General features: G+C 34.8%; 4 protein-coding genes across 4 annotated transcripts; 3 read left to right on the top strand and 1 right to left on the bottom strand.

The window, feature by feature from the left end:
- The first annotated feature begins 324 nt into the window (after positions 1-324).
- Positions 325-6,232, top strand: Tre1 (Trapped in endoderm 1). The gene is made up of 5 exons (XM_072006478.1): positions 325-2,047; positions 2,295-2,518; positions 2,716-2,921; positions 3,680-3,926; positions 4,696-6,232. The coding sequence occupies exons 3-5, from the start codon at positions 2,789-2,791 to the stop codon at positions 5,342-5,344; spliced, it is 1,029 nt and encodes a 342-aa protein (XP_071862579.1). The 5' UTR covers positions 325-2,047; positions 2,295-2,518; positions 2,716-2,788; the 3' UTR covers positions 5,345-6,232.
- Positions 6,233-7,346: 1,114 nt separating this feature from the next.
- On the top strand, positions 7,347-11,447 carry LOC139988833 (odorant receptor 13a). The gene is made up of 7 exons (XM_072006596.1): positions 7,347-7,399; positions 9,125-9,437; positions 9,738-10,144; positions 10,462-10,561; positions 10,632-10,733; positions 10,801-10,959; positions 11,024-11,447. Exons 1-7 carry the CDS (start codon positions 7,347-7,349, stop codon positions 11,090-11,092), a joined length of 1,203 nt encoding a protein of 400 aa, XP_071862697.1. The 3' UTR covers positions 11,093-11,447.
- Positions 11,448-19,043: 7,596 nt separating this feature from the next.
- LOC139988988 (large ribosomal subunit protein eL18) lies at positions 19,044-20,469 on the top strand. The gene is made up of 4 exons (XM_072006821.1): positions 19,044-19,139; positions 19,278-19,364; positions 19,878-20,084; positions 20,196-20,469. The coding sequence occupies exons 1-4, from the start codon at positions 19,137-19,139 to the stop codon at positions 20,463-20,465; spliced, it is 567 nt and encodes a 188-aa protein (XP_071862922.1). The 5' UTR covers positions 19,044-19,136; the 3' UTR covers positions 20,466-20,469.
- A 40-nt stretch (positions 20,470-20,509) lies between these two features.
- On the bottom strand, positions 20,510-26,532 carry LOC139988834 (breast carcinoma-amplified sequence 3 homolog). The gene is made up of 4 exons (XM_072006597.1): positions 26,162-26,532; positions 20,901-21,315; positions 20,549-20,817; positions 20,510-20,513 (listed from the first exon to the last, which is right to left on the bottom strand). The coding sequence occupies exons 1-4, from the start codon at positions 26,530-26,532 to the stop codon at positions 20,510-20,512; spliced, it is 1,059 nt and encodes a 352-aa protein (XP_071862698.1).
- Between the last annotated feature and the right edge of the window lie 229 nt (positions 26,533-26,761).

Raw genomic sequence — 26,761 nt, forward strand, 5'->3', positions numbered from 1 at the left:
CCATTATAAGCATATCTTTAAATTTCACATATAAATCCCCCCCCCCCAAAAAAAAGAAAAAAGTAAACGGAGGGAATGAATAATAAATAGATAGCCGACTTTTATGCATCTATGGAGAATTCGTAGATGCTAAGACGCATAGAATGTACATAATACATAGAAATATATAAAATATTCAATATAACATTCGTTATAATATTTAGTAGGTGAAACAAATCTATACCTAGGTTCTAGCTTTTAGATGTGTTTGTGAGAATATGAATTTGCATACGGATTTGCTGTCTAATAATAAAGTATGCGAAGCTTTACTATCGAAATAAAAAATAATAGAATGTGGAATATGTAAATCGAAAGAATTCCATTGCTATGAAAGAGAAATCGTTTGAAAGGTGCAGAATAAGGATCCAAGAATTCTCACGACATGACGCGACGGCCGGCATAGCTCGAGGAGTAGTATCATTTCGCTCGATTGTACTTGAACGATGCTTGTACTTAACAATGATCTCCAAAGAGAGATTAATTAATTATGATTCCTTGGCGGCAGTGGTGCTCGAGTGAAAGAGGCAAGGGTTCGGAGAGCGGAATACGAAACAGCCGAAAAAAGGCAGCGGCGGAGGAAGCGAGAGAGTTAAGTGAAAGAAGTGGCAGATAAGGAGACCTCGTGTATTCCTCGTGTAAAAGGGGAGTAATACGTCGACCAAGTTGGTCAGTCGACGAATGTTCGTTGTGCCAGCTAGATTACAAGACTCAACAAGTGTTCTTGTCTCGAAGAATTGTCGGAAAATTGCAGTAAATTATAATTGTACAAGGTTCTTTTTATGGACAAAGTGTGCCTTAGAATTTTATAATATAGTATCGATACTATATATGACAAATAGTTTCCTTTTTTTGTTAATTGTAAACGACAGTTGTTTTTGCTTAGATATTTTTGTGAACAATTAATGAAGATGATATAAATAGTCGAGTTACGATTGATTGAGCAAATGAAGGTTATAGAATTAGGATAACATGTTATCCCGTACGTTAAAGCTGTTTTGCTAGTGAAGGATGGAATAGTGAAATAGAGTGTGCTACTGAACAACAGGCATTTGAACTGAATGCGACCCTTTGTGAAGCGTTATCGATAGTGATTTGATATAAAAAGAGAAGGAAGGAGTGAGAAATTCAAACCACATAGATGGCTGAAAATATTCCAAAATAGCTATCATCGAGCGATTATCTTTTCAATTACGATTGGATTTGCTTAATCAAGCTAGAATCGTGAAAGCGATGATGCCGAACGAAGGAATCGATAGGTCGCTATTACGATATTAATTCATTTAAAAATACTTAATTCGGAATTTGTAAGACTATTAGGACAAATTAAAAATTAAGAACGATCCAAGATTTTCAATACGTTCACCGATTGCTTTTCAAGATTACGAAAGCGTTTCTCAAGACCAAGAAGAAAGTGATTATCAACAAATACGAACGTATCGTATCAGAGGAAACGCGTCGACAGTATTTCCGAGAAAGCGGCGAAAATCAATTATTTTCAATAAGACAAGGTCGAAGTTCATCGGACTCTGATAGTTCAGAGTAGAAGGCGGCTGTCGCAACAAGTTGAAATCCCGCCTGAGAGACGAAAGGGCTATAAGAGGAAATTCTTTCCTCGAGGTCAACGTCTAAAGGACTCTCTCGTCCCGTTTTTTTGACGTCGCCACAGAGATGGCAAGAAAATCGACGAACGATACGAATAGAACGAGTTAACGAAGCTGCTAACTAACGAGCAAAAAGAAGACGAAACGCGTAGAGAGAATCATATTTGAATGGTTTGCCTCGGATAAGGAACCCTCGTGCGTTTTATCGTTCCAGACACTGTCGAGGGTCGTCGGAGCAACGACTGTATCGTTGAATGCATATGCAAATCGAGAGTGGCATTTGTGTGTCGTTCGAATAATAAGAAATGTTGTGGCTAATCGGTTCGTTGGATTTTCAGATTTCGTTTTCCGTTTCCGAATTGCTGGATAAAGGGATCATCTTGTTCATGGAAACGTGACGCTAGTATGTTTTAAATAAATGAAACTAATTTGTTTTCTGATACCGTATGGATCTTTTTAATTCGTGTATAAAGATAAGGAAAGGATTGATGTTGTAACGAAGGAAAGTTTTGGAGTTATGAAAAGTGCTATTCGCTCGAAAATGATTCGATCAAAAATTTGTTGCTATTGATCTTGATTAATAAATGGAGATTTTCTATTAATTATGGATAATAAATTTAATCACAGTACGTGGTTACTTCTGTTTTAGAGGAGGTACTTTTTTGTGGAGTCAATGGAAACCATTGGAAAATTCTTGCCTGGTAAATATTTGTTTTACGTATTTTTATGCAGCGATGCTAAAAATATTGAGTACGACGTAAATGGAATCTCGTACAAAAATTTCGAAGTACATAATTGGATTATGAATTTTAAAGAGAAGAGAATCGAGACCTTGTGATTTTACGTGAAGATACGATGACTAATATTGATACCGACACGTAAGTACGATATATACTTAACTCAAATTTAAAAAATTACTTAGAATTTTATATATACGTATACGTCTTAATACCGTTCATTTAAAAGATATAAATGAAAATTTATAAATTTTCTACAACGGTCAGAGTATATTGTAAATATCTTGCCATTATTAAGCGCAAGTGTTCTTTAATGATATCATTTCCTTTTTTTAAAGCGTGTTCATTCCGTTTTGCATTTCACTTATTGAAAACCTGTCACAACGAAGGAGCACATGAACACGATACAAAATGGACGATTCTCTAACAAACGGCACAATTTTCGATCTCGCATCCGGAGATGAGAGCCTCAAGCATTTTCCACGATCAGTTACTATCGCAGCTGCGGTTTGTGCGATAATTTTTAGCATCGTCGGAGTTGCGGGTAAAATCCAGTTTCTTCAACTTTACGCTTGTAATACATGCGATTATGAATGAGGTTCTTTAAAAATTACCTTATCGTAATTGCGTACACATTACCCTTTGTCACAAACTATAAATAGAAAAGCTGCAACGAAATTACAAAATTAGTTAATCAAATATGGAAGATACAGAAAATTAAGTCATTCATAAGTTTACGAAATACGACTTAGAGCAAAAATTAAATTTGATCATAACGTTCGTAAAAGTTTGAAAAATTAATTTTAGAGATTTTATTGTTGGAAGAAGTTCTAGAGATATTTGTTATAGTATACGAAGAAAGTAGCCTACAGATGTAAGTTCATAATGGATAAACCCTTAATTGGAAGTTTAAATTCTATGGTTAAGTCCTCGTTGACCCATGGGTGGCGTTTCTCGGTTTATGACTTATTAACGCCCCTAATTTATGCCAGAGAGTGTCAGGAATTAGACCGATTAATATCTCCTTTTTCAATTGTTCACTTGTGTCTGCACTCTCTTTACGGTGGCAATGTTTCAGTTGCAATCACGAGAATTGTTTTGAAGAAATACTTTCAGAAATTCGTTGTTAAATTTCTCTGTATATCCTTTTAAACACAATACTATTCACATGTTTGAGAATGACAGAGCGTTGAATTAAAATTCGAATAATTAATCATTAATCTCTGAATGAATTTCTTAAGAATGAAGACATAGCTTCCACTTTACCTTTTTTCCTTTCCTAAACATTTTCTTACATTTCAGGTAATTTGGTAACGGTGATAGCACTGTTAAAATATACAAGGTTGAGACGACATGCTACGACCGCATTCGTGATAAGTCTTAGTATTTCAGACTTGATTTTCTCTGCCGTAAATTTACCATTAACTGCGAGCAGATATTTAAACGAGGCGTGGGTACTGGGTGAAACCCTATGCAAAATATTTCCGCTCTTTTTTTATGGGAATGTAGCAGTGTCTTTGCTCAGTATGGTGGCGATTACGATCAATCGGTTTGTATAAAATAGATTTAATCATATTCGTTATAGACTTAGAGCATATTAATAATTATTCTATTGTTTCTAATACTTTGGCGTATAACGAAACACCTGGTCTCGACAAAGTGTTTGGTTCAGTTTATTTTAAGATATGCTGACGAATTATACTATTGATTTTACAAAGTCAGCATACTTCTATGGAACTTAATCGTTTATTACTCATCCGAATAGGATCAAGTGTACGCATGATAAATCCAATACCAACAGCTGCTCCTGATATTGTATTAAATTATCGGCCTCATTGAATTTGCATCGATACCTTTATTAAAAAATTACAACTGCTTGTTGAAGAAATGTTTTAGAGACTCACAAGTCAGTCCGCTGATATTTTTTGCAAAATAATGTTTCGCATCTACTATAATATAAAATTCATCATATTTCTTCTAAACCATGGAAACGTATCGTAGTAAAGAATAAAGTTCTGCATTCGTAAGTAATTATGAAACTAAAGGAACGATACTCTTAAGAATTGAAATGAAAAATGAAATGAAAATCAAAATTTTCACTTACATCACTGTGATTTTTAGTCCGCCAAATTATGAACAGACATTAACTGCATTAACATCGATATTCTTTTTTCTATAAATATAAGCGACTTTAATATATTGCCAAAGTGTTAGAATAAATCCGCTTCTAGTAACAGTTGCAATAGCTCAAATAAATAAATAATAAATTATTCGGAAAGGAACCCTAAATATAAAACTGATTAATCGATAAATTTCAGATATATACTGATCTCGAGATCCGAAATATACGCTCAATTATACACCACGCAACGGATCATTCTAATGCTGATCGCCATTTGGACGCTGAGTTTCTCCCTACTTTTGCCGCCATTACTCGGTTTTTGGGGGACACTCGGCTTAGAACCATCTACATTTTCCTGTACGATTCTAAAGAAGAATGGTGCGAGCCCAAAGAAATTCTTGTTCGTTCTAGGATTTGTCGTGCCTTGCGTGGTTATAAGCGTATCTTATCTTTGCATTTATTGGCGTGTAAGAAAGAGCAGAAAGAATCTGGAGGCTCATACTGGAGCCTCCAGGAGGAAAGCTGGAGGATTTCAACGAAGAGAGGATTCTAGAGTGACCAGATTGATGTTGACCATATTTTTGTGTTTCCTTTTGTGTTTCATGCCATTGATGCTGGTCAACGTGATCGATGACAAAATAAAAGTCCCGGTTTTTCATGTGATAGGTTCTGTACTTGCGTGGGCCTCCTCTGTAATTAATCCTTTCATTTATGCTGGCACTAACAAGCTGTACAGAGAGGCCTATAAGCAAGTTTTGTGTCCAGTTTCTAGCAAACTACCGACCACTGGACCGAAACCGACGCATTCGCATTCGAGTAAAGTATCGTCACCTCAAGCCACTTAAAATTCAATAACTTTATATTCTAATCGACGGTTTATTGTTGTTTGAAAGACTTTTTTTTATCTACTTGGGTACTAATAAATATCACGACATAGATATAATGAAAATTATTCGAAATTTGTGTAATAAAAATATTCTAAAGGTATTTTCGTGACATCTAAATTATCTAAAATGTAGAATGATAGAAGCGAAACAAGTGGAAGATGTTTAAAAATTTTAGAGTAGATAGTAAAAGTAGTAGAATAAATACTTTGACCAAAGTTGTATATTTTATTAAAGAAGAAGTTTATGTTTTAATTATCTATAGTGAAACTACTCTCGATTAATTTATAATCTTTTCGGGAATGCGGATAAACAAATCCTTGCGAGGAGCAATAAGTGTACGTAATTATTACAAATAATTCAGCTTAGTTTTAGTTCTCCGGGCATTTATTAGGATAAATCTAAATAATGATTTTTGCAACTTAACTTCATATTGCAAACAATTGAAACTGTATATTAATATTAATATTGCTTCTCTATGCTTATATTAATAACAAAAGTAATATAAAGATTGAAAAACATAATATAAGTATTATACTTGCTAGATTAATTGTTGTGAAACTAATTAGCGTAATGACGTTAAATTATAATGTTTTCATTTATAAGATTCCTGTGTACGCGATACTGAGAATCACATGTACAAAGCATAAAATCTTACACTAATATTCCATGTAAATATATTATAGGAAATAAGTTATGCTAAATAATAATATTATTTAGAATGAAATATGTTACGTGTCGTATTTTCTAGTTATAATAATTTCTGTAAAATCTGATCTATGAAATAAAACAAAAACCAATAAATTTTATACATACATATTAAGTAATATAGAAATTACAATATTATAATATTTTCTCTACTTCTTGTTCGATTTTAAAGTTTAATAATAAAACTTTGTATAATTCAAATTTAACTCATTTTATCTATCGATAATGATTTATTATTTTTAGATAATGTCTACACGAAAGACTAGATATAGCATGGATGTATTACCTAATAAATCTTTTTATCCTACTCTTCTATTTTGTGTCATTTCCAACATTACCGACTAAGCGCAGAATGAGATTCATCCACCGATGGAGCACAGAACCTTAAAGATTCAATTCTATTTCTGGTAATTAGAATTAAAGTTGAATAAAAACGTAATCGTGCTTGCAGTCAATCAGATCGTATCAGTTGCTATATAATTTACAATTGCATCACCCAGTGATGAAAATAGTAATTAAATATCAAATAATATCGATTGCCCAGGTCTCACCATGTGGAGATTGCTGCGTATAGAGACCCACTTTAACCACATTTTACCTATATGCCTTTCACGTACGAGAATTTACCCACCTAAGATATAAATTTGTAAATAAATTCTCAATTATAAGCAACCTTTAATATTACACTCTCAGTTCGAAACTCAATAGCTGATTCTTATACAGATTGTATAAAAATGAAATGTAAAAACCACCGTAGCGTAATTTTACACCTCTGGATTGATAGAAATTGGTAAAAAAATTGACTTTGAGCATGATTTTCAAGGTCAGCATTTTGTTTTATTGCAATATAATCTATTTATCACGGAAAAGAGTGTTAAAGTTTTAATATTTTTTAAATGGCTTTATTCACAATGTATTTACATTCTGCAGTTAGAACGCAGATTTATTTGCACGTAAATATTATCGCTCCAGATCCACCATTGTATATTCCATATCTTCCTTTCCTCTGTCATTTTGCCAAGTTCCTTCCCAAGATTACGTATTGATTTTGTGCAGTAAAAACAACATTCAATCAGATGTTGTAACAATTTAACGCATGTAACTTGTTTATTGGATCTATAAACAATTTTTCTCTAAAAGAAAAAGATCCATTGTTGTCAAATCTCATAATCCAGGAGACCGCATGTGAGGAACAGATATGCGTCTTAGCCAAACATTTTGTTTAAAAATTGTCATACCGATCGGCTATAGTGAGATGAAGGCGTATACCAGAGTGCATAAAATGGATGAAATGACAACTTTGGCGTGGTATAGTTTCGCATAATTCAGTTAAAAGGTATGAGCGTAAAAGTCACAAATATATCGCACTTGTAATTGATGTAAGTAAAAAGATACAGCCAATAATATAATATCCAATAATTTCTGCCCATACGTTTATGGCGAATCGTTCGTGGTTAAATCCATTAACTATTGCATGTAAATTTCTTTAAGTTCAAATCCTTGCATTTCGTCCGTAAACTTTCATTCGTAAATAATACACGTTATAAAAAAAATGCAGAATCCATTGCAACTTATGTAGCACTCAACGGTAAAATTTTCCTTCGAATGCATAGTCATTTGTATACAATACTAATTTCTGATCACCTAGTTAACTTAGCAGTTGAAAATCGCATTATCACGAAATATCTTGTGAACGCAGAGACCTCCCATTATTCCCATATTTTGATATTCTCGATTTCACGAATCCATGATTTCTTGTTGTTTTGTAAATAGCATGCTACTTTCTTATTAAATGTGAATATAAATGTAAATTCACATTGTGAATAAAGCCAGTTTGAAAATTATTAAAACTGTAACATTTTCTTCCAGGAAACGAGGTCATTTACGAACTATGGTTGGTTTAATACTTTTGTTCTTCGTGATGAGTAGAATACGTTGCAATAAAACGATTTTCACTTTTCAGTTAGTGATACTGTATGCTTTGTCTTCCGCTCGACACGACGGAACCGTTTTATACGTATGCGATTGTTAATCGCCAGCATTGAGTATCACTGTCGCCGTCGCCGCATATTTTGCCAAACTATTTGGCCTTAATACTAGAAACAAAACATGATTGCACTTTCTAATATCATTTGGAACACAAATTTTTCTAATGTATACCATTTTATTCGGGAAAGTCCACAAAATTTTTTTGTTTCAATAGCAATTGAATAGAAGCTATAGTAAAAGCACAAAACATTTTCAAACTTGAAAATTTGCAATTTGAAAAAATCTGTATTTAACTCACAAATATTTAGAAGTATCGTGTAGCGAAGGTTACAAAATCGGAAAAAAATTCAAATTTGTTTGTCAGTGTTATTTGAATCTATAATGATCATAGATTTTTCGGGATCTTTTTACAATCTATAACCAAGCAAAGTCCTACCAAGATGTAAGTCTACAAGACATTAAGTTCTTTCATTACTACTAGCTATCGTTACATATCTATCCTTTAACTCGCATGGTTTGCAGTACACTGCAGAACTTCTCTTTGATAACTGGAAATAGGCATCGTCTAAGAAACAGTTATTATTTCGTTGATTTTACATATTCGAAGTACACGCTGTATTCTTACGAAGCAGTAAAATAATTACACCCATCCACGAATCTTGATTACATGGTATACAAGCTACGCGTTATTTATCGCGTATTATTAATGCCCCGTTTGATGGAATACGAAGAAAAGTACGGTACCATTTCAAGTTGGTAGTAACAGTGAACATTATCAACCGATAATACTTTATATTTTGCAAGTATCGATCGGAATAATATTCGATCATTAATCAAAGTGTTAAAAAATACAGCAAGCTTTTATGGACAAGTACCTATTTGTGTATGTGTGTATGTACTTTGATTGCAAAGTACCATTCGCATTACATTTTTACCCTTTGTGAATTACTAGTCTCCACGTGGAAAATAATAGAATACTTAGACGATAGAGCTAGAATAGAATACCTAGTGTATCGTACTAACGTCTTTTTAATATACACGCAGTCGACATAAAAACAAGATGGTAAAACGAGTTGCACAGTTAGAGAGAGCGATTTTCTTCACGAAACTCAGCGTTGCTTTGACGTGTTCCTGGCCGCCTTCTCCTTTGGCAACTAAAAATCGACTTCTGTTATTTAATACATTATGGTGCACGGCGTTTGCTAGTTCTGTGGCGTTATTCTTACCATTATTGGCCGCGATTTACGAGTACCACAAAAGTCCTATTATTCTTGGAAAAACAGTGAGTCTTGCCTCGGCTGTTGCCCAAGTGGTAATCAAAATGATAATATGTCGTTTGCAGCAGAAACGTTTTCAAGTAAGTCAATTATTCTTTTTCGGATAAAACAGAAATAAAATTTTTTAGTTTCCATAGCTGCTTGAATATGACATTCCCGTGTATTTATATTTTTTGAATTTTATTTTACTCACGTATCGCCATATCATTCTATTTTATTATCTATTTGTAGCAATTATTGGTTTCCAACTTTCAAATCGAAGTAAGAGAAATGTAATCGTGTAATTATAATTTCTAATAATATATAATGATATATAATAATAATAAATAGAGGACCGATTAAAATATTTTAATTAAACGTTGTCGGTAAAATAATTTCAGATGTTGTACTTCGATATGGAAAATTTCTGCAAGCATGCCACAAAAACGGAAAGAATGGTCCTGGAACGATACGTGGATAAATATAAATATTTTCACTGCATTTACGTACTATGGTCTTTCATAACCACGGCTTTCGTCATATGTGGCCCACTATACTCGTCTCAAACGTTTCCCACGCATGCGATATATCCGTTTTCAGTGAAGCACCAACCATGTAATAGTCTAATTTTCTTCCATCAATCGTTGGTTGGTTTTCAAGCATCGTCAGGTATGGGCATCGATACTCAAGTTGCTCTTCTTTTACGATACGCAACTGCCAGATTCGAGCTTTTAGGAATCCAATTACGCAACGCGAAGACCAATAGTGAGGTCAATGCCTGCATACAGAAGCATATTGAAATTTTAAGGTATAATATTACAAGCTATTTTATGTTAAAATGACTGTCAAATATATAATACTATACGATGCGTCTGTTACGCGTTAGAATAATCATTCAATTATATGCTTCATCTATAAAGCCCCATTTAGATTAGTCAAGTTACTCGAATTTGAGCAAGTAACTTGATCTTCAATTCGAGTCACTTGGTTTTCATGTACTTTCCAATTATTAAGACCAAGTTATTTAACCATTATTTACTTTTTATCAGTAGCACATTTTTGTGTTAATTGAAAATATTGTGTGTAATAATGCATAATTTGCACAACTTCGATATACATATTTAGGTATACGAAAGAAATCCGCCTATCTATCAAGTATCTAGTTCTGGCGACAATCGCAACGACTACTATCGCCGTGATTTTTGGTAGCTTAAACTTAATCGCAGTAAGTAAACGTTTCTTAGTTTAAGTACGATAGTCGAATATATAAATGATGGCTTCGAAATTTTATATAGAATCAACCTTTAATTTTGAAAACTCTATACGCTATCGTAGTGTTCAGTGCCAGCGTGGAACTTTTCATGTACGCTTGGCCAGCCGATGGAATGATGCGTATGGTAATGAAATAATCACAGTGCATATTTCAATTAACAGTGTGAAACGTTCAATTTCATTTTACCGTAGAGTGCGAGAGCTGCTGCAAGCGTTTACGACACGGCTTGGTATAACAGAGATATCAGCGTACAAAGAAAAGTATTCCACATTATTTTGAGATCTCAAAAACTTGAAACTATCGGGATCAGCGGTGTTGTACCGCAACTTTCGCTGTCTCATTACGCGAAGGTAATACGTTTGTTGCATTCTTGCATTCATGATTAGGTACTAATTATTTTCTTATCTTTTCTAGTACCTATACACGTCTTTATCATACTTTAACGCATTGCGTATTATGGTCGGAGATCCATCTTCACTTTAAGCTCTATGGAGGAAAATTTGTTACGAAAGATATCCATAGAAGTAATCGCAAATTGTATCTATGAGAATCTTCATGAAAATTTGTCTTTCATGTAAAAAATATACATATATGAAGAAGTTATGTGACGTACGAAGATTCAGATGGCCAATTTACTGTAGCAATGGAGTTTCCTTATTTTATTTTCTGCAAACATGATTATGTTACCACGATGTTCGGGCTCGTTGTCTTTTGGAATTAAGCTTTCTTCTAGAGTCAATTGTCTGTAATGTCGATATTCAATGCTTGAATTCAACAAATATATATTATGTGCCGTAACTAGGCATTTACAGAATAATTTCAAATATGTATCTTAACTGAGTGTTAATGTGAGTGTTATGCAACCATATGTCTGCACATCCTTATTGCGTACCCTTAAGAATCTCAAGGACCGACCATAAATCTTAGAAAATTCCAACTAGAGTCATTCAGATCGAACAAAGATCTTTTCTACGAAGGCGTTTTCTAAGATTTCTGGTCTGTGTCCGGAAAACACTTTAAAATTAGTTCTTTTCACACGTGCGATGCTTCCCACCACCAACCTTCCATCGAGGGCGGTAAGGCCCCTCCTAGTCCACCAACAATCGTAATAGCCAATAGAAACAATGTCTATTACCCTCGCTTTCCTGGCCAAAAACTATCATCAACAAATCGGATGATCCCGTGCGCTAGACACACCCTTTCCTAGCTCTCCTCTGACACAGCATCGTCACTCTCAGAGCAGTTCATTTTCGTCGTCAGAACAGTCAACTAGTCTACCACGGTTCTACCTTTAAATCAATCCGTTTCGTAAAGTCTAACTAAACTCATCGAGAGATATCGTCAAGTCGGGTCATATTTTCTGTAACGCATAAGCTGTACTCATCGTCAAATACTTGTGACGCTCATAATATTGTGTAATCCATTGTTGAATATATATGTCATATTAACCTGTTAACACAGTGTTAATTTCAATTAACCACCCCTGTTATCCTAACCGAAACACGGGGAACGACTATTTCGCGGCGTCGATTAGCCGAATCGTAGCGAGAATTTACGCCTCTCGCTGACGCGTTTTCCTCGCGACCGCGTCTCTCCGCGGACGGTCGTAACACTGAGTGTGTGATATTTCATTTGCATTATGATAATGGTGCGTTTAGTCTTACACTTTTAGATATTAGACCAACCGGGCGAATGTTCGTTGTTCTGCAACTCTAGAAAAATTTGATAAAATTGAGGTGATGGATGGTGATAGTGATAGGAAGAAACACTTGAGTATATTTAACAATAGAAATTTATTATAATATATTCAATATATACACTTTGCGTAAAACCCGCGATTATTATATTAGCGGTTCGTGATTATTATTATTAACGGTTCGCGATTCGCAATTACAAGTTCGACTTCTGGTCGATGCGTTTGATGCGCGATATAAATTCGGATGATGATTGCTTAAGATGCCGAGGAACTCTGATCAATTATTACGAACACACGGCAGATATACCAACAACTGTCAACAGTAAAACACTGACGTTTGCGGACGATACGGCCATACTAGTGAGGCATGCAAATCTAGAAACGGCCGCCGCACTACTACAAGAACACACTACAAAAATAGAAAAATGGCTGCAAAACAAACAAATAAAAGTGAACACCAGCAAGTGCAACCACATAACATTTACACTTAGAAAAGGAAAAACACCAGATATTCAACTGAACGGCGCCCACATAGCACAAACAAAGCAAGTCAAATATCTAGGAATACATTTAGACACACACTTTACATGGAAGCACCATATAAAATCAATAATAAACAGAATAAGTGCAAAAAGGAAGCAGATGTACTGGTTAATCAATAGAAAATCTAAATTAAGCATAATGAATAAACTAAATATATACAAAACAATAATCAAACCAATCTGGACATACGGAGTCCCACTATGGGGGACGGCAGCAATGAGTCACATAAGCAAAATAGAAATAGAGCAAGCAAAAATTTTAAGGACAATAGTTAACGCTCCATGGTACGTCAGAAATGAAGACCTACGAAAAGATCTAAAAATTCCAACAGTCAAAGAGGAAATCGCTAGATACGCAAAAAAGTACAAAGAAAGACTTGCAGCACACCCAAACCAGCTGGTTGCTGAAACAAATAAAACCAAAATAGAAAGAAGATTGAAGAGGAAGCATCCCGCAGACCTCGCAATAGAGATGCAATAGGAAACCTAGAAGATGGAACCCCGCTGAGGGTAACCATCCACATGCTATATTTTTATTCTTTAAGCTATAATATTTTACCAAATGTCCTTCTGGACAAATTGTAAAAATTTTAACAAATAATCAATAAAAAAAAAAAAAAAAAAAAATTATTACGAACTACCAGCTATTACTTCGGACCGATATGTAACGACTGACTTTCCGCCACGATGATGCCGCGAAGGAAAACTGTGATGGGGTGTATTTAAGGATGCGAGATCATCGGATTCGTTAAGGAAAACCTTGGTTCGGGAAGTGAGGGAAATAGACGTCGTTGTTAATTGGCTAATTTTGTGTTGGTGGTTGGAAAAGGATGCTAACAGCTCTTGAAAGAAAGTTGCTAGCGGGAAGCGTCGTACGTGAGAAAAGCAGATATCTCGTATTTTCCCGTAGTAGGTGATACATTTAGGGACTGCTAAGAGAAAGACTGTTTGTTTCTTGGGAGAACCTTAGCTAAATAAATCCTAAGATTTATAGCAGGTCTATAGGCTAGCTGAAAATATTCTGTGAGGATGTATCGACATCTGGCAATCATCTTATCCGAAGAATAGAGTCTTTGTGTAGCGAGCCACGGAATAGAAACCGTTGGAAAGTTTACTGTCGAGTGCCGCTACAAAATGAAAGTGTGGTTATGCCTCTGCGACGAACAAAACTGTCATTTAAACGAAACGCCTGTGATCGAAACTGTCATTTAAACATAACCAAACATGTATAAGATGCAAAAATGTACCATGAAATAATTCGCTTATTTTTTCGCCGAACGCTGCACGAATGCCCGTTTGCAATATCATTTTCTAATTTTACTCGAATTTTAGTAGTGAGGCATTAAACGCATAAAACACAAAACAATGTGGTCTAAACCACATACAGGGTGTTCTGCTACAGGTGTCAGGAAATTGAAGGGGCGATTCTTCAATCTGAAATAAGACGAAAATCAAAAATAAAAAAATTGCCTTTTCGGCTTTGTCTTTTAATTATTGACAATTCAAAGTCGGCCAGAATACTCCTGCAAGATGTAAACTGCAATTGTCCCGCCCGCGAGTGTCTTCAGTAAAATTACACACGCACCGCGATTATCGCGGCAGCATGTGTCCACAAAAAATACAACAAAATACAATAGATATTCGATATGTCCTCCGTTTTCTTGTAAACAGAGCCTGACTCTTCTTTTAAAATTTTGTCGTATTGTGTTCTCGTGTCCCCAGAAATAAAAGTAGAAGGGATTTAAATCTGGGGACCGAGCAGGCCAAAGCACAGATTCTTTTCGATCGACCCACCTGTTTTGAAAACAGCAAGGTCAAGTGTTTTTGCACTGCGTTAGTAGAATATGATGGTGCACAATCCTGCATGGACCTTCTCTTGTGGCGGTACTCGACAGCAAATACCACCGGACGACAGCAACTAGTGTCGGACGACGGCAGCGCAGTGATTAGCGCCTTAGATTACGAACGAGTCTCGCTCGGGCAACCGAGGCGAACAGATGTGTGTAAGCAAACGTGTGCTCCAGTCAAGTGATTCAGAGAAGTGCTACGAATAGTGATAGTGACAAACAATGCAGCAGCAGATATCAACGATCAAGATAGCAACCAATGGAGAAAAATATTACATAAAAGGGTCGTCAGATTTACCAGGCTTACAGCAACAACAGCAAAATAATAACAACCAAAATGATATGGAAATAGAAGAAATGGAAGAGCAGCGGAGACAGGAGGAGTGCAGACACGACAACGAAATAAGTTACCAGGACGAAAACTGGAAGCTAGCAAAGACTAGCAAAAAACGTAAAATAATTCCAGGCACAAATGCTGCAGGAAACCCAGATACAGAAAAGTAGCGATGGCTGCAAGAATTACCTTTAAGAAACTCCTTCAGCTCATTAACGGAAGAAATAGACAATGACCCGACAAGCAAAACCACAACTAAAACACCTTACATATCAAAACCACCACCAATATTTGTTGAGGCCCAAATAATAGACCCGCTTATTGATCTACTAAACAATATAGTCGGGAAGGATAACTACACAATAAAACAAACAAAATTAGAACAAGTAAAAATTCAAACAAACACCCCAGAAGTTTATAGGAAAGTGATAAATGAACTAAAGGAAAAAAATGCTATATACCACACGTACCAACTCAAAACAGAAAGGAGCTATAAAATAGTTATAAGAGGTTTACATCCAAAAACTAACACAAAAAAATTAAGTGAAGAATTAGGAAAAATTGGCCATGAAACAAGAGCAATAAACAATATGACAAGATACGATACGAAGCAACCATTGCCATTATTCTTAATAGAACTGGAACCCAGAACCAATAACAAGGAAATTTATGAAATCAAAAAAATACTAAATACAATTGTAACAGTGGAACCAGCACGCTACAAAAAAGATATACCACAATGTATGCGGTGTCAACAATACGGACACACAAAAAATTATTGCAACAGAAGCCCGGCATGTGTTAAATGTGCAAAAAATCACCTAACAATACACTGCCCATACACAGGAAAAATAGAAGAAGTTAAATGCTATAATTGTAACGGAAACCACCCAGCCAGCTACAAAGGATGTGAAATAAGGAAACAAATACAACGTAAACTGTTTCCTCCACTTCGCAACAGATCACACAATAACCATCAACCACAACAAAGTATAACGGATAACGAAACAACATTGAAAGCACAATACGAACTAAACGCTATAAACAGAAACATAGATCCCCAAGGTAACCGAAGCTACGCACAAGTAACTAAAAACATTAGCAAAGCAACGCTTGCAATCAATCAGAATGAAAACAATAACATCGAAGACGTTACAGACATTAAAGAAATGCTCAAACAATCCATTAAAGGTATGGAAATGTTAGGAAAAATGGTAAGTGATCTAAACACAATACTAAGACAACAAGCACAACAAACAACAATCATGTTACAACTACTCACTAACTTGTTAAGTAAAAAATAGAGATGGACATTTTGAAAATATCAGTCTGGAACTCCAATGGCTTGCAACAGCGAGCCCACGAAACTAAAATATTTTTGTATGAAAATAATATTGACATACTACTTGTCTCAGAAACACATTTCACCCTAAAAAACTACATGAAAATACCGTACTACACCATATACGATACCAAACATCCCTCAGGTAAAGCACATGGAGGAACTGAAGTAATAATAAAAAATGACATCAAGCATCACTTACATAGTCAAACAAATCAAGAACACCTACAAGCAACCACTGTCACAATACAAACCAATGACAATTACTTCCAGATGTCAGCAGTATATGTACCTCCGAGACACAAAATGACACTTAAAAAATGGGAAGAGTACTTTCAAACCTTAGGCGACAAATATATAGCGGCAGGAGACTTTAATGCAAAGCACACATTATGGGGTTCGAGAATTAGCACGCCGAGAGGTAGAACATTGGAAAAATACATTAGAAGCAGCAACCTCAACGTACTATCTACAGGAAAACCAACGTACTGGCCGACAGACCCCAATAAAATACCTGACCTGTTGGATTTTGCAGTAACAAAAGGGCTAAATGTAAGCAAATTAAAAATAGCAACCAGCCTCGAGCTTAACTCCGACCATACATCAATTATAATAGAATATACAAGCAAACCACTACTTTATAACAAGTCAGAGTCGCTTTGCAATAAAACCACCAACTGGCAAACTTTCAAAGAGCTGATCGAAAACAAAATCAACTGCAATATCCCGTTGAAAACACCTGAACACATTGAGCAGGCAGTAGCAACTTTGACAGAAATAATACAGGAAGCAGCGTGGGCAACCACCACCTATGAAACAAATAGCAGGCAATCAAAAATTATTCCGCAGGACATCCTAGACAAAATCAGGGAAAAAAGAAAAGCGAAAGCAAAATGGCAAAAACAGAGAACACGAGAAAATAAGAAAAACCTAAATAAACTTGCAAAGGAACTAAAGAATAAAATAAGGGAACATCATAATAACGAATTCTCAAAATTCATCGAATCATTATCCGCGCATGAGAATACCGACTACTCCCTATGGAAAGTCACTAACAAAATTAAGAAAACAATAAAAACAATCCCAGCAATCAGAAAAATGGACAACACATGGGCCAGAACCAACGAAGAACAGGCAGAAGAATTCTCAAAGCACCTACAAAATATATTTTCGCCGTATGAAATTAATAACAGCATCCCTGGATGGCAAACAAATGAAGAAGTGGAAAATGCCAGCAACACAACTGATAAACGCTGCACCATACTCAGCACAACAGCGCAAGAAGTTAAAAACTTAATTGAGGCAACAAAGACAAGTAAAGCACCAGGATTTGACTTGATCAATGGGAAAATCTTAAAAAACCTTCCCCCAAAGGCAATAAGACTAACAACGATAATATTTAACGCAATTCTAAGAATACAGTACTTTCCTACACTATGGAAAATAGCACAGATAGTGATGTTACCCAAACCAAACAAACACCCACATCTAACTGCATCCTACAGGCCGATATCATTACTACCTGCGTTTTCCAAATTATTAGAGAAAATAATATATAACCGCTTAAAACCAACAATAGAAAAAGAAAAACTAATACCGAACCATCAATTTGGATTCAGGAATAAACACTCCACAATAGAACAAATGCATAGACTCGTCAATGAAATCTTACAGTCGCTCGAAACAAAACAATACTGCACAGCACTCTTTATGGATATCGAAAAAGCATTCGACAAAGTTAACCATGAAAAACTTCTTCAAACAATCAAAAAGCAATTTCCAGAACAAATCTACAAACTACTCAAATCTTACTTAAATAACAGAACCTTTGTAGTAAAAATAAATGATGCATACTCTGAAATTAAGGACAAAAATTAAAAGAACTATTCTAACAAATAAATAAAATGTACATTAATGTAAAACGTAAATAAAGGAAAGTGAATTTCTACTGTTCTACAGGTGCAATATGATATATATTTTTTTAATAATACTAAATAAATATTTCAGTTTTAATTTCAGTTTATATTCTTCTCCGACATATATTGTACTATATGTAAAAAAATTGTTCTAGTTGTACATATATATATATATATAAATGTATTTATCATTAAACAAATTGAAAACGTATAAAACTTGTTTCCATCTTATTTACTGCTTTTACCAAATGAAACAAATACATTTCCTTTTAGAAATTAATTTATTCCTACATAAATAATATCGAGTGAAAATTATAAATTAATTTCTTCAAAAAATAGATTAAAAAAAAAAAAATAAAAATTTATATTAATTTAAACTGTATCCAAACATATGTATGTATAATATACTAAGCACGTTACTGAATATTGTACGTAGCTTAAATTAAATATTTAAAAAATGATTGTTTTATTTCTTCATGTAAAAGTTTGTGTTTAAAAAAGTTATATATAATATATTTTTTTAACGATTGTATATAGTAGTTTCTAAAATTTATTTTAAATAATTTTTTTTCTTTATTTTGGCAATTCTGATTTAGTGATACATTTATATACATATCAAAATTACTAACCTAAATAATGAATAAATTTGTTTATTTTTAAGTTTATTTCCACTTTCATTTGGATGAAAAATTAATATAAATTTGTACATTAAGGTGTTCACTCCATAGTTTTTACATAGTATTCATCGTGCCAATTTTCCATTGTCTAACAGCGCCCCCTTGGACATTCGTTTCCACGGGTCTATCTGATCTGTCTATAAGCTCCTCTGTTTCTTTTCCGGTGTATCAACATGGTAAGGTGGCGCAGTGGCGTTGTTATATTTATAAAATCAATAGAGTTTTGATTCATTTGTGTTAATCGATATAAATAAAATTCTTTGTTAAATTTGAAAAATATTAAAGTAAGTTAACAAAAATTATTTTCTTTACAGGGTATCGATATAAACCACAAACACGATAGGAAAGTTCGGCGCACAGAACCTAAGTCGCAAGATGTCTACTTACGACTTCTCGTCAAAGTAAGTGTTTTACATGCATTTCTAAATATATATATTTCTTATTACCTCTTTAATTTTGTACCAGTTGTATTTTGTATTTTATTTACAAACTAACGCTACTCTTGTAACTTGTGTTGAAAATTAATTGCGTATTACAATTGATGTAATACTATATTGTTGTCATAAACACGTGAGTTTTGAAACAGATAAATTTCTTTTGCGAACCGCACTCTGTGTCAGTACTATTATGGTCTGATCCAATTTGAACGTTCGCTAGAAAAATTTAGTCAACTTTCCTATTCCGTCTTTTTTCTTTATGTAAAAGACGATTATATTAGCTGACACAATGCTACTCAGAAAGTTTATAAAAGTTCATATTTCTAATTAGGAAATGATACATTATTTGTATTTTGTATTTTTTTTTTTTTTTTATAATTTCGCAATGAAACTGGTAAAACATTATTGTGATTTTTTATCAAAGTATTTTTTTATACAATAAAAATATGGAAGTATATGGTTTTATTTTTGTTATAGCTTTACCGTTTCCTAGCAAGACGTACAAATTCTAAGTTTAATAAGATTGTTCTTAAGAGACTTTTTATGAGTAAAATACATCGTCCTCCCATATCTCTTGCACGTATTGTCAGGTTTATGAAGAAACCTGAACGAAGATATGCAATTGCAGTAATTGTTGGTACAGTGACAGATGATGCTAGGATTTTTGAAATTCCTAGACTTATAGTAAGCAATAGAAATAATTATCAGAATTTAATTTTGAGTTTGTATAAATAAAATGTTATTTTGTATTTGGTTGGAAAAATTATTAATGTATAATTTCATAATTTTTTATAGGTATGTGCTCTACGTGTTACTGAAAAAGCTAGAGCACGAATATTAGAAGCTGGAGGTGAAGTAATCACATTCGATCAATTAGCATTACGTGCACCTACCGGCAAACAAACTGTTCTTATGCAAGGTCGCAGGAAAGCTCGTGAAGCAGCTAAGCACTTCGGACCTGCACCTGGCGTACCACATTCCCATACAAAACCATTGGTACGCTCTAAGGGTCGAAAGTTTGAAAGAGCAAGGGGACGTAGGCGTAGCTGCGGTTATAAAAAATGAATTTTGTTTAACGGGCAGATTCGTTGAAAATACGAAAACAATAATCAGCTGATTCAGATAAGAAAATGGATGGAAATGATGGCAAATAATATTTATATATTATATTAATATTTATATTAATATTTCGTGCCGATAAAGGCAACTCTGTATGAGATACGGGAGAATGAGATCTGGTGCCGTCGTCCATTAAACCTGCACTTCTATGAAATCTTGAAAGTCTATTTACAACATGAGGTGTGGAATGAGTTCGTATTCCTACTGGTCCACCATATGGTGCAACAGGAAACACATGAGTAGTGCCCCGCACAGTTGATATCGCAGCCCATCGAGTATCACTCGAGAAAGTCATATCCTATTATAATAAAACACGAATCTTTAAAACACATAAAGTCTTAAAAGCACAGACATTAAAATTTGATTTAAAGAGATATGTACCTGCACTTTCGCAGTAGTATCTCCACGATGTAGAATATACAAATGATGTACTGCTGCCAAAGTGGGACCACCTGGATGTGGCTGAATTCTAAATACATGAAAATCATGCCCCCTTTTGTCAGCGGTCATTAGCAATGCACCACTTAAATCAAAAGTCATAGCAACGATTGCATCACTATGGGCAGTAAAATGAGCAACGACAGTCTCTATATTCGCATCATCTAATTCTTTCTCCTCTTTTGCTGCTTGGAGATCTAATATCGTAATCACTCCTGGTTGGATTACGTCACTGCTGGTATTATTAATGACTACTGGTGATACTGAATTGCCAGTTAAACTAGATGCAACTGTTTCCCCCAAACCACGCAATCCTTTCCCTAAAGATTTTGTTGCATATAGAATACTGCACAGCACTCTTTATGGATATCGAAAAAGCATTCGACAAAGTTAACCATGAAAAACTTCTTCAAACAATCAAAAAGCAATTTCCAGAACAAATCTACAAACTACTCAAATCTTACTTAAACAACAGAACCTTTGTAGTAAAAATAAATGATGCATACTCTGAAATTCAGGACATCAAGGCAGGAGTACCGCAAGGAAGTGTCTTAGGGCCAATATTATACACACTATACACGGCAGATATACCAACAACTGTCAACAGTAAAACACTGACGTTTGCGGACGATACGGCCATACTAGTGAGGCATGCAAATCTAGAAACGGCCGCCGCACTACTACAAGAACACACTACAAAAATAGAAAAATGGCTGCAAAACAAACAAATAAAAGTGAACACCAGCAAGTGCAACCACATAACATTTACACTTAGAAAAGGAAAAACACCAGATATTCAACTGAACGGCGCCCACATAGCACAAACAAAGCAAGTCAAATATCTAGGAATAAATTTAGACACACACTTTACATGGAAGCACCATATAAAATCAATAATAAACAGAATAAGTGCAAAAAGGAAGTAGATGTACTGGTTAATCAATAGAAAATCTAAATTAAGCACAATGAATAAACTAAATATATACAAAACAATAATCAAACCAATCTGGACATACGGAGTCCCATTATGGGGGACGGCAGCAATGAGTCACATAAGCAAAATAGAAATAGAGCAAGCAAAAATTTTAAGGACAATAGTTAACGCTCCATGGTACGTCAGAAATGAAGACCTACGAAAAGATCTAAAAATTCCAACAGTCAAAGAGGAAATCGCTAGATACGCAAAAAAGTACAAAGAAAGACTTGCAGCACACCCAAACCAGCTGGCTGCTGAAACAAATAAAACCAAAATAGAAAGAAGACTGAAGAGGAAGCATCCCGCAGACCTCGAAATAGAGATGCAATAGAAAACCTAGAAGATGGAACCCCGCTGGGGGTAACCATCCACATGCTATATTTTATTTATTTTTATTTATTTCTTTTATTTTTTATTTTTTTTTATTCTTTTATTCTCTAAGCTATAATATTTTACCAAATGTCCTTCTGGACAAATTGTAAAAATTTAACAAACAATCAATAAAAAAAAAAAAAGATTACGAACGTTCGGGACCCGGGTTTCAAATCCCGGCGATTGTAGTCCGATTTTTCTATCCACGATGCAAAAATAAGAAAAAAGTAGCAGTATTCCAGCAGCGACATCTACACTAGCAGTAGCGCACTATCACTCCATAAACTACTATTACTTCTACAACACCTCACTCTTAATGCGTGTGGATTTCACGTACCCAGAAATGTTTGCTACGTATATTTGTTATTACACATTTATTAAATATTGCCTTATCAGTAAATAATATCCTCGGGGGGAAATTGAAATTGTCAAAGAAACAACACGGGTCGATACATGTTCTAGGCGATCATATTAACATTTGGTTTTTTGTTCTACTTATCGTTTTTTTTGTTGTGAGTGCTCTGCTGTATGAGACCTCGAAGAGATGGCTTGATACACGAATTATTGAGCGTAATAACCTTCCTTTGGTGCCGTCTAATAGCGTGTTAGACGTTGATGCATAATGAAATTAATAATTATTATCGTCGAGTCAATTAGCATTGAGAGAAATACTTTCTAGGAAGTCTCAATGCCACCTGTTATTTCTACGTATTATGTGCATCATTTATTGATTAACTTCTGCGTATAGGAAAATTTTACAACGGCAAAACTGTGATTAGGTAATTACGTTTAAAAGAAAGTAATAATTTCCTGGCTCCCAAGAACCTGGACGTTTCTTCCTATTATGCGAATCACAACGTGTTTAGTTCGATTCATAAGAGATTTGTTGAAATTATGTTGAAACAAATAAGACCGCAGAGAGTAATCCAGTTTGTTCAGTTTAGCCTAGTTTCAAATTTTTGTTGGCCGCTTCCTGACAGTAGCAACAAATGACACGACTACTCTTTGATTTAAGGATCTACATGTCAGTGCTGTTATCAGCACGTGCATGCTTCTTGCACCTTCGTTATATTCCATTTCCTTATACTTAGACGATATAACTTTCCTGTTTAGATGTATCTGTCACATGATATATAGCACTGTAGTTGTTGTTCAGACTTTTATATGTTGGAAGAAGACCGATTCTTCGCAAGTAAATACGGTCTTGCGTTTTCGCAATATTTGCTTCGTATAAAATGCATTAATATTAAAAATATATTACAGCGTATAATGTGATTTTCTGCCGCAAGGTTCGAATGTTTCGCCGTGGAAATCGAGAAAATGATTGATATGTATGTTGATCTATTGTGTTAAAAAACAATTATATTTAAGGAGGGTGATCGGCTATTTACGCTTTATAGTATTTTATTTTTTATTATTAGCAACATTTTTCGTGACAGGATTGGGAGTTATATTGATTGTAGTTTTTATAAATTATATTAAGTATAACGTATGGTGTTTTGCCGACAGTACGTAATGAATCGATGATGCCATTTGTGAACAGGATATTCCAGCAGTTACGAAGATAGAGTTCTTGTGTCACAGTTCATTCTCTCTCATTCACATTTACATGTATACGTGGCCAGCTGATTTAGTGTAGGATGTAATGAGTGTTTATGCGTAATTATTTACATAGGTACAGTTATGTTAAGTATAATTGATTACGTATGGTTAATATTGTATAATTCCTAAAGCGAAAACGTTTCAAGAAGTGCGTATGATATTAATTTGTATGAACAGTCTTTAGAAACGCAGAAGGACATACTGAATGTATTGGTTTATCAGAAGCCAGTAACACTTTCTGTCTCTGGTTTAATGACAGAGCTTACTTTGCATTTTCTTTTGCCCGGTAAGACATTTCTGCTGACTTTTGCTTACTTTTGCATTCTTGTACTTGGTATCAGTATATGAACGTCGGTAATCTAATAACAAATGAATTAATCTGTTGACCTTTTAATGAGTAACTTCTATGTCCATAAAATTTTAGGTTAACACAGGAAAATCATTTTGGTCGACTTTAGTGTTTGCAATTCGCTTTTAACACAAATAAAATGATTCGTAAGAATGTAGAGAGCCTTTAAGTAGAAAGACTGCTATCTTCAAGTCGTGATGAGTTTTTCCCTGCTTAACTAGCTCGTTTCTCTGGTTAACAGGTTAATTAAGAATAATATGTACGTAAGTAACGAATTGATACGATTGCAGTTTGTATCCAACGCTCTGTTCTTCTGTACTGGTTTGAGTGCTATGGTACAAGACGAGCCAAAATAAATGTGTCTAAGTAGCTAATAGTGGAGATTAGACATCACAAAATGATAGTTATGCGTGGAGTTTCAAAACTAATTGTGTCGATGAGAATATTTATACACCAAAAGTGAAACTTTTTTAAAACGTAAACAAATGAGACAGAAGCGTTGCTAGATTGTCAATTTGTGTATCGTACGAACTGTTCTACTTGTAATTTCTCTACATTTGATTACTGTTCTCATCTTTTTGTTGTATCAGTTATAACTAATAAACAGGATACTACAACGATACTATCGAGACGAATGTGGGTTTGTCTTAAAAGGAACTCGTATTGACAGATTTCCTGGATGTAACGCTTCGTTCTTTGTTCAAGTTATAGCTTTTCGTATTGCGAATAAGAGCCATTTTATGAGAAACTGAATATGTAGCTTATTGTACATACATAATTTTAATTTTTTCAAAGAACGTTTTGCTATATGAATATTAACGTCGGTTCATAAGAATTTCATTTTGCATCCGTCTAATGCTGCACACTTCAACTATGTAATGCCACTAATGATTATGATCGTGAGTATATCGCGGCTTTCGGAGATTTATATTTTTACAGTGATTAAGAATTGAATAACGAATAAAGGTATGTCTGATATTCTGTATATTGTAACGTGCATTCTACCTTTTATACTCTACGGGCTTTTACAGTTTTTCTTATTTTTGTTCAATTTTTCGTATTAATCGATATAAATATGTAAACATTCTCAGTCTAATAATAAGAGAATTAACCTGTCAATGGAATCGCCTCCTAATAATCAACTTCTGTCATTAGGGAATTAGAAGTTAATAAAGGTAAGCCAATTTCATTTTGATTGGTTTTAGACTTTACAAGTGTAAATATGATATATTTATATGATATGAAACGACGTTAGGTTTTCCCCAATTAACAGGTTAATCTATGACAACGTATGATAAGAAATTGATATTATTTCAGTACCTGTTCAACGCTGTGCATTTTTGTATTGCTTTGCGTGACATGATGACAGACGGATCAGAATAAAGGCGGTCAAAATTCTAACACAGCCATCGTTTTAATAGTCGAGGGTAAAACGACCATTATCAATTATCTTCTTTGATAATAATCTTTAACAAAGTTCTTATAATTTCTTCTTTTAAGTAGGAATTATCTTAAAATATTAGTATTTGCGAACGACATTAAAATAACTATTTGACTCGAAAGAAACAACCAAATTGTTTGGGTTAGGGTTGATTACTACGCTGTAATTGTTGAGGCGGTTGAACAGTATTCGCAAGTGTTCGCGATGTTGTTTTTCGTTTTTCGAGGCTATGAGAAAATCATCGATGTACAAGTAGACGAAATCGAGACCACGTGTGATTTCGTCGACGAATCGCTGACATGTTTGCGCGGCGTTTCGAAGTCCAAACATTATGTTTGCTGCTTCGAAAAGTAAGAAAAGTGTCGTTATCGCAGTTTTCTCGATGTCGATGAAGATCGATTTTGGAAAAGATGTTCTTACCGTGTAGGTGGTGTACGAAGTCTTCGATGTGTGGCGGTGTGTACTTGTCGGGTACTGTGCGAGAGTTCAGCGCATGATAGTCGCCACATGGTCGCAGGTTTCCGTCCTTCTTCGGTACAACGTGCAGGGATGATGCCCACGGGCTTTTCGATGGTCGCAACACGCCTTGTTCGATCATCAGTTCAAACTTCGCCTTAATCTGTTTAAGTCGATCAGGTGCGAGGCGGCAGGGTTTGCCGTAGACGGGTGGGCTGGGTGTGGTTTCGATGTGCTGTACCACACCCTGTCGAGTCTTCTTTCTTCCGAAAGTGAGTGGACGAGTTAGGTCCGGAAATTTCGCCAAGAGTTGCTGGTATACTGATTCGCTGATAATGGTTTTCATCGATAGTTCGGTGGCCGTGGCAACGTATCCCATTGTTGACAATTGGGATGTCGTGTCGAGGAGTCTTTTGTTTCGCGGGTCCACGAGCAACCCATAATAGCTAAAAAGAAATCCATGCCGATGATGGACGTTTGGACGTCGGCTAATGTAAAGTGCCATTTGAAGGCTCGTCGTAGGGACAGGTTTAGATTAATCGCGATGGTGCCGTATGTTGCGATCCGTGTCCCATTGGCCGCGAACAGTTCGTACTCACTTCTGTTCG

Source organism: Bombus fervidus, chromosome 7 (genome assembly GCF_041682495.2).
Source record: "Bombus fervidus isolate BK054 chromosome 7, iyBomFerv1, whole genome shotgun sequence".
Taxonomy (NCBI): domain Eukaryota; kingdom Metazoa; phylum Arthropoda; class Insecta; order Hymenoptera; family Apidae; genus Bombus; species Bombus fervidus.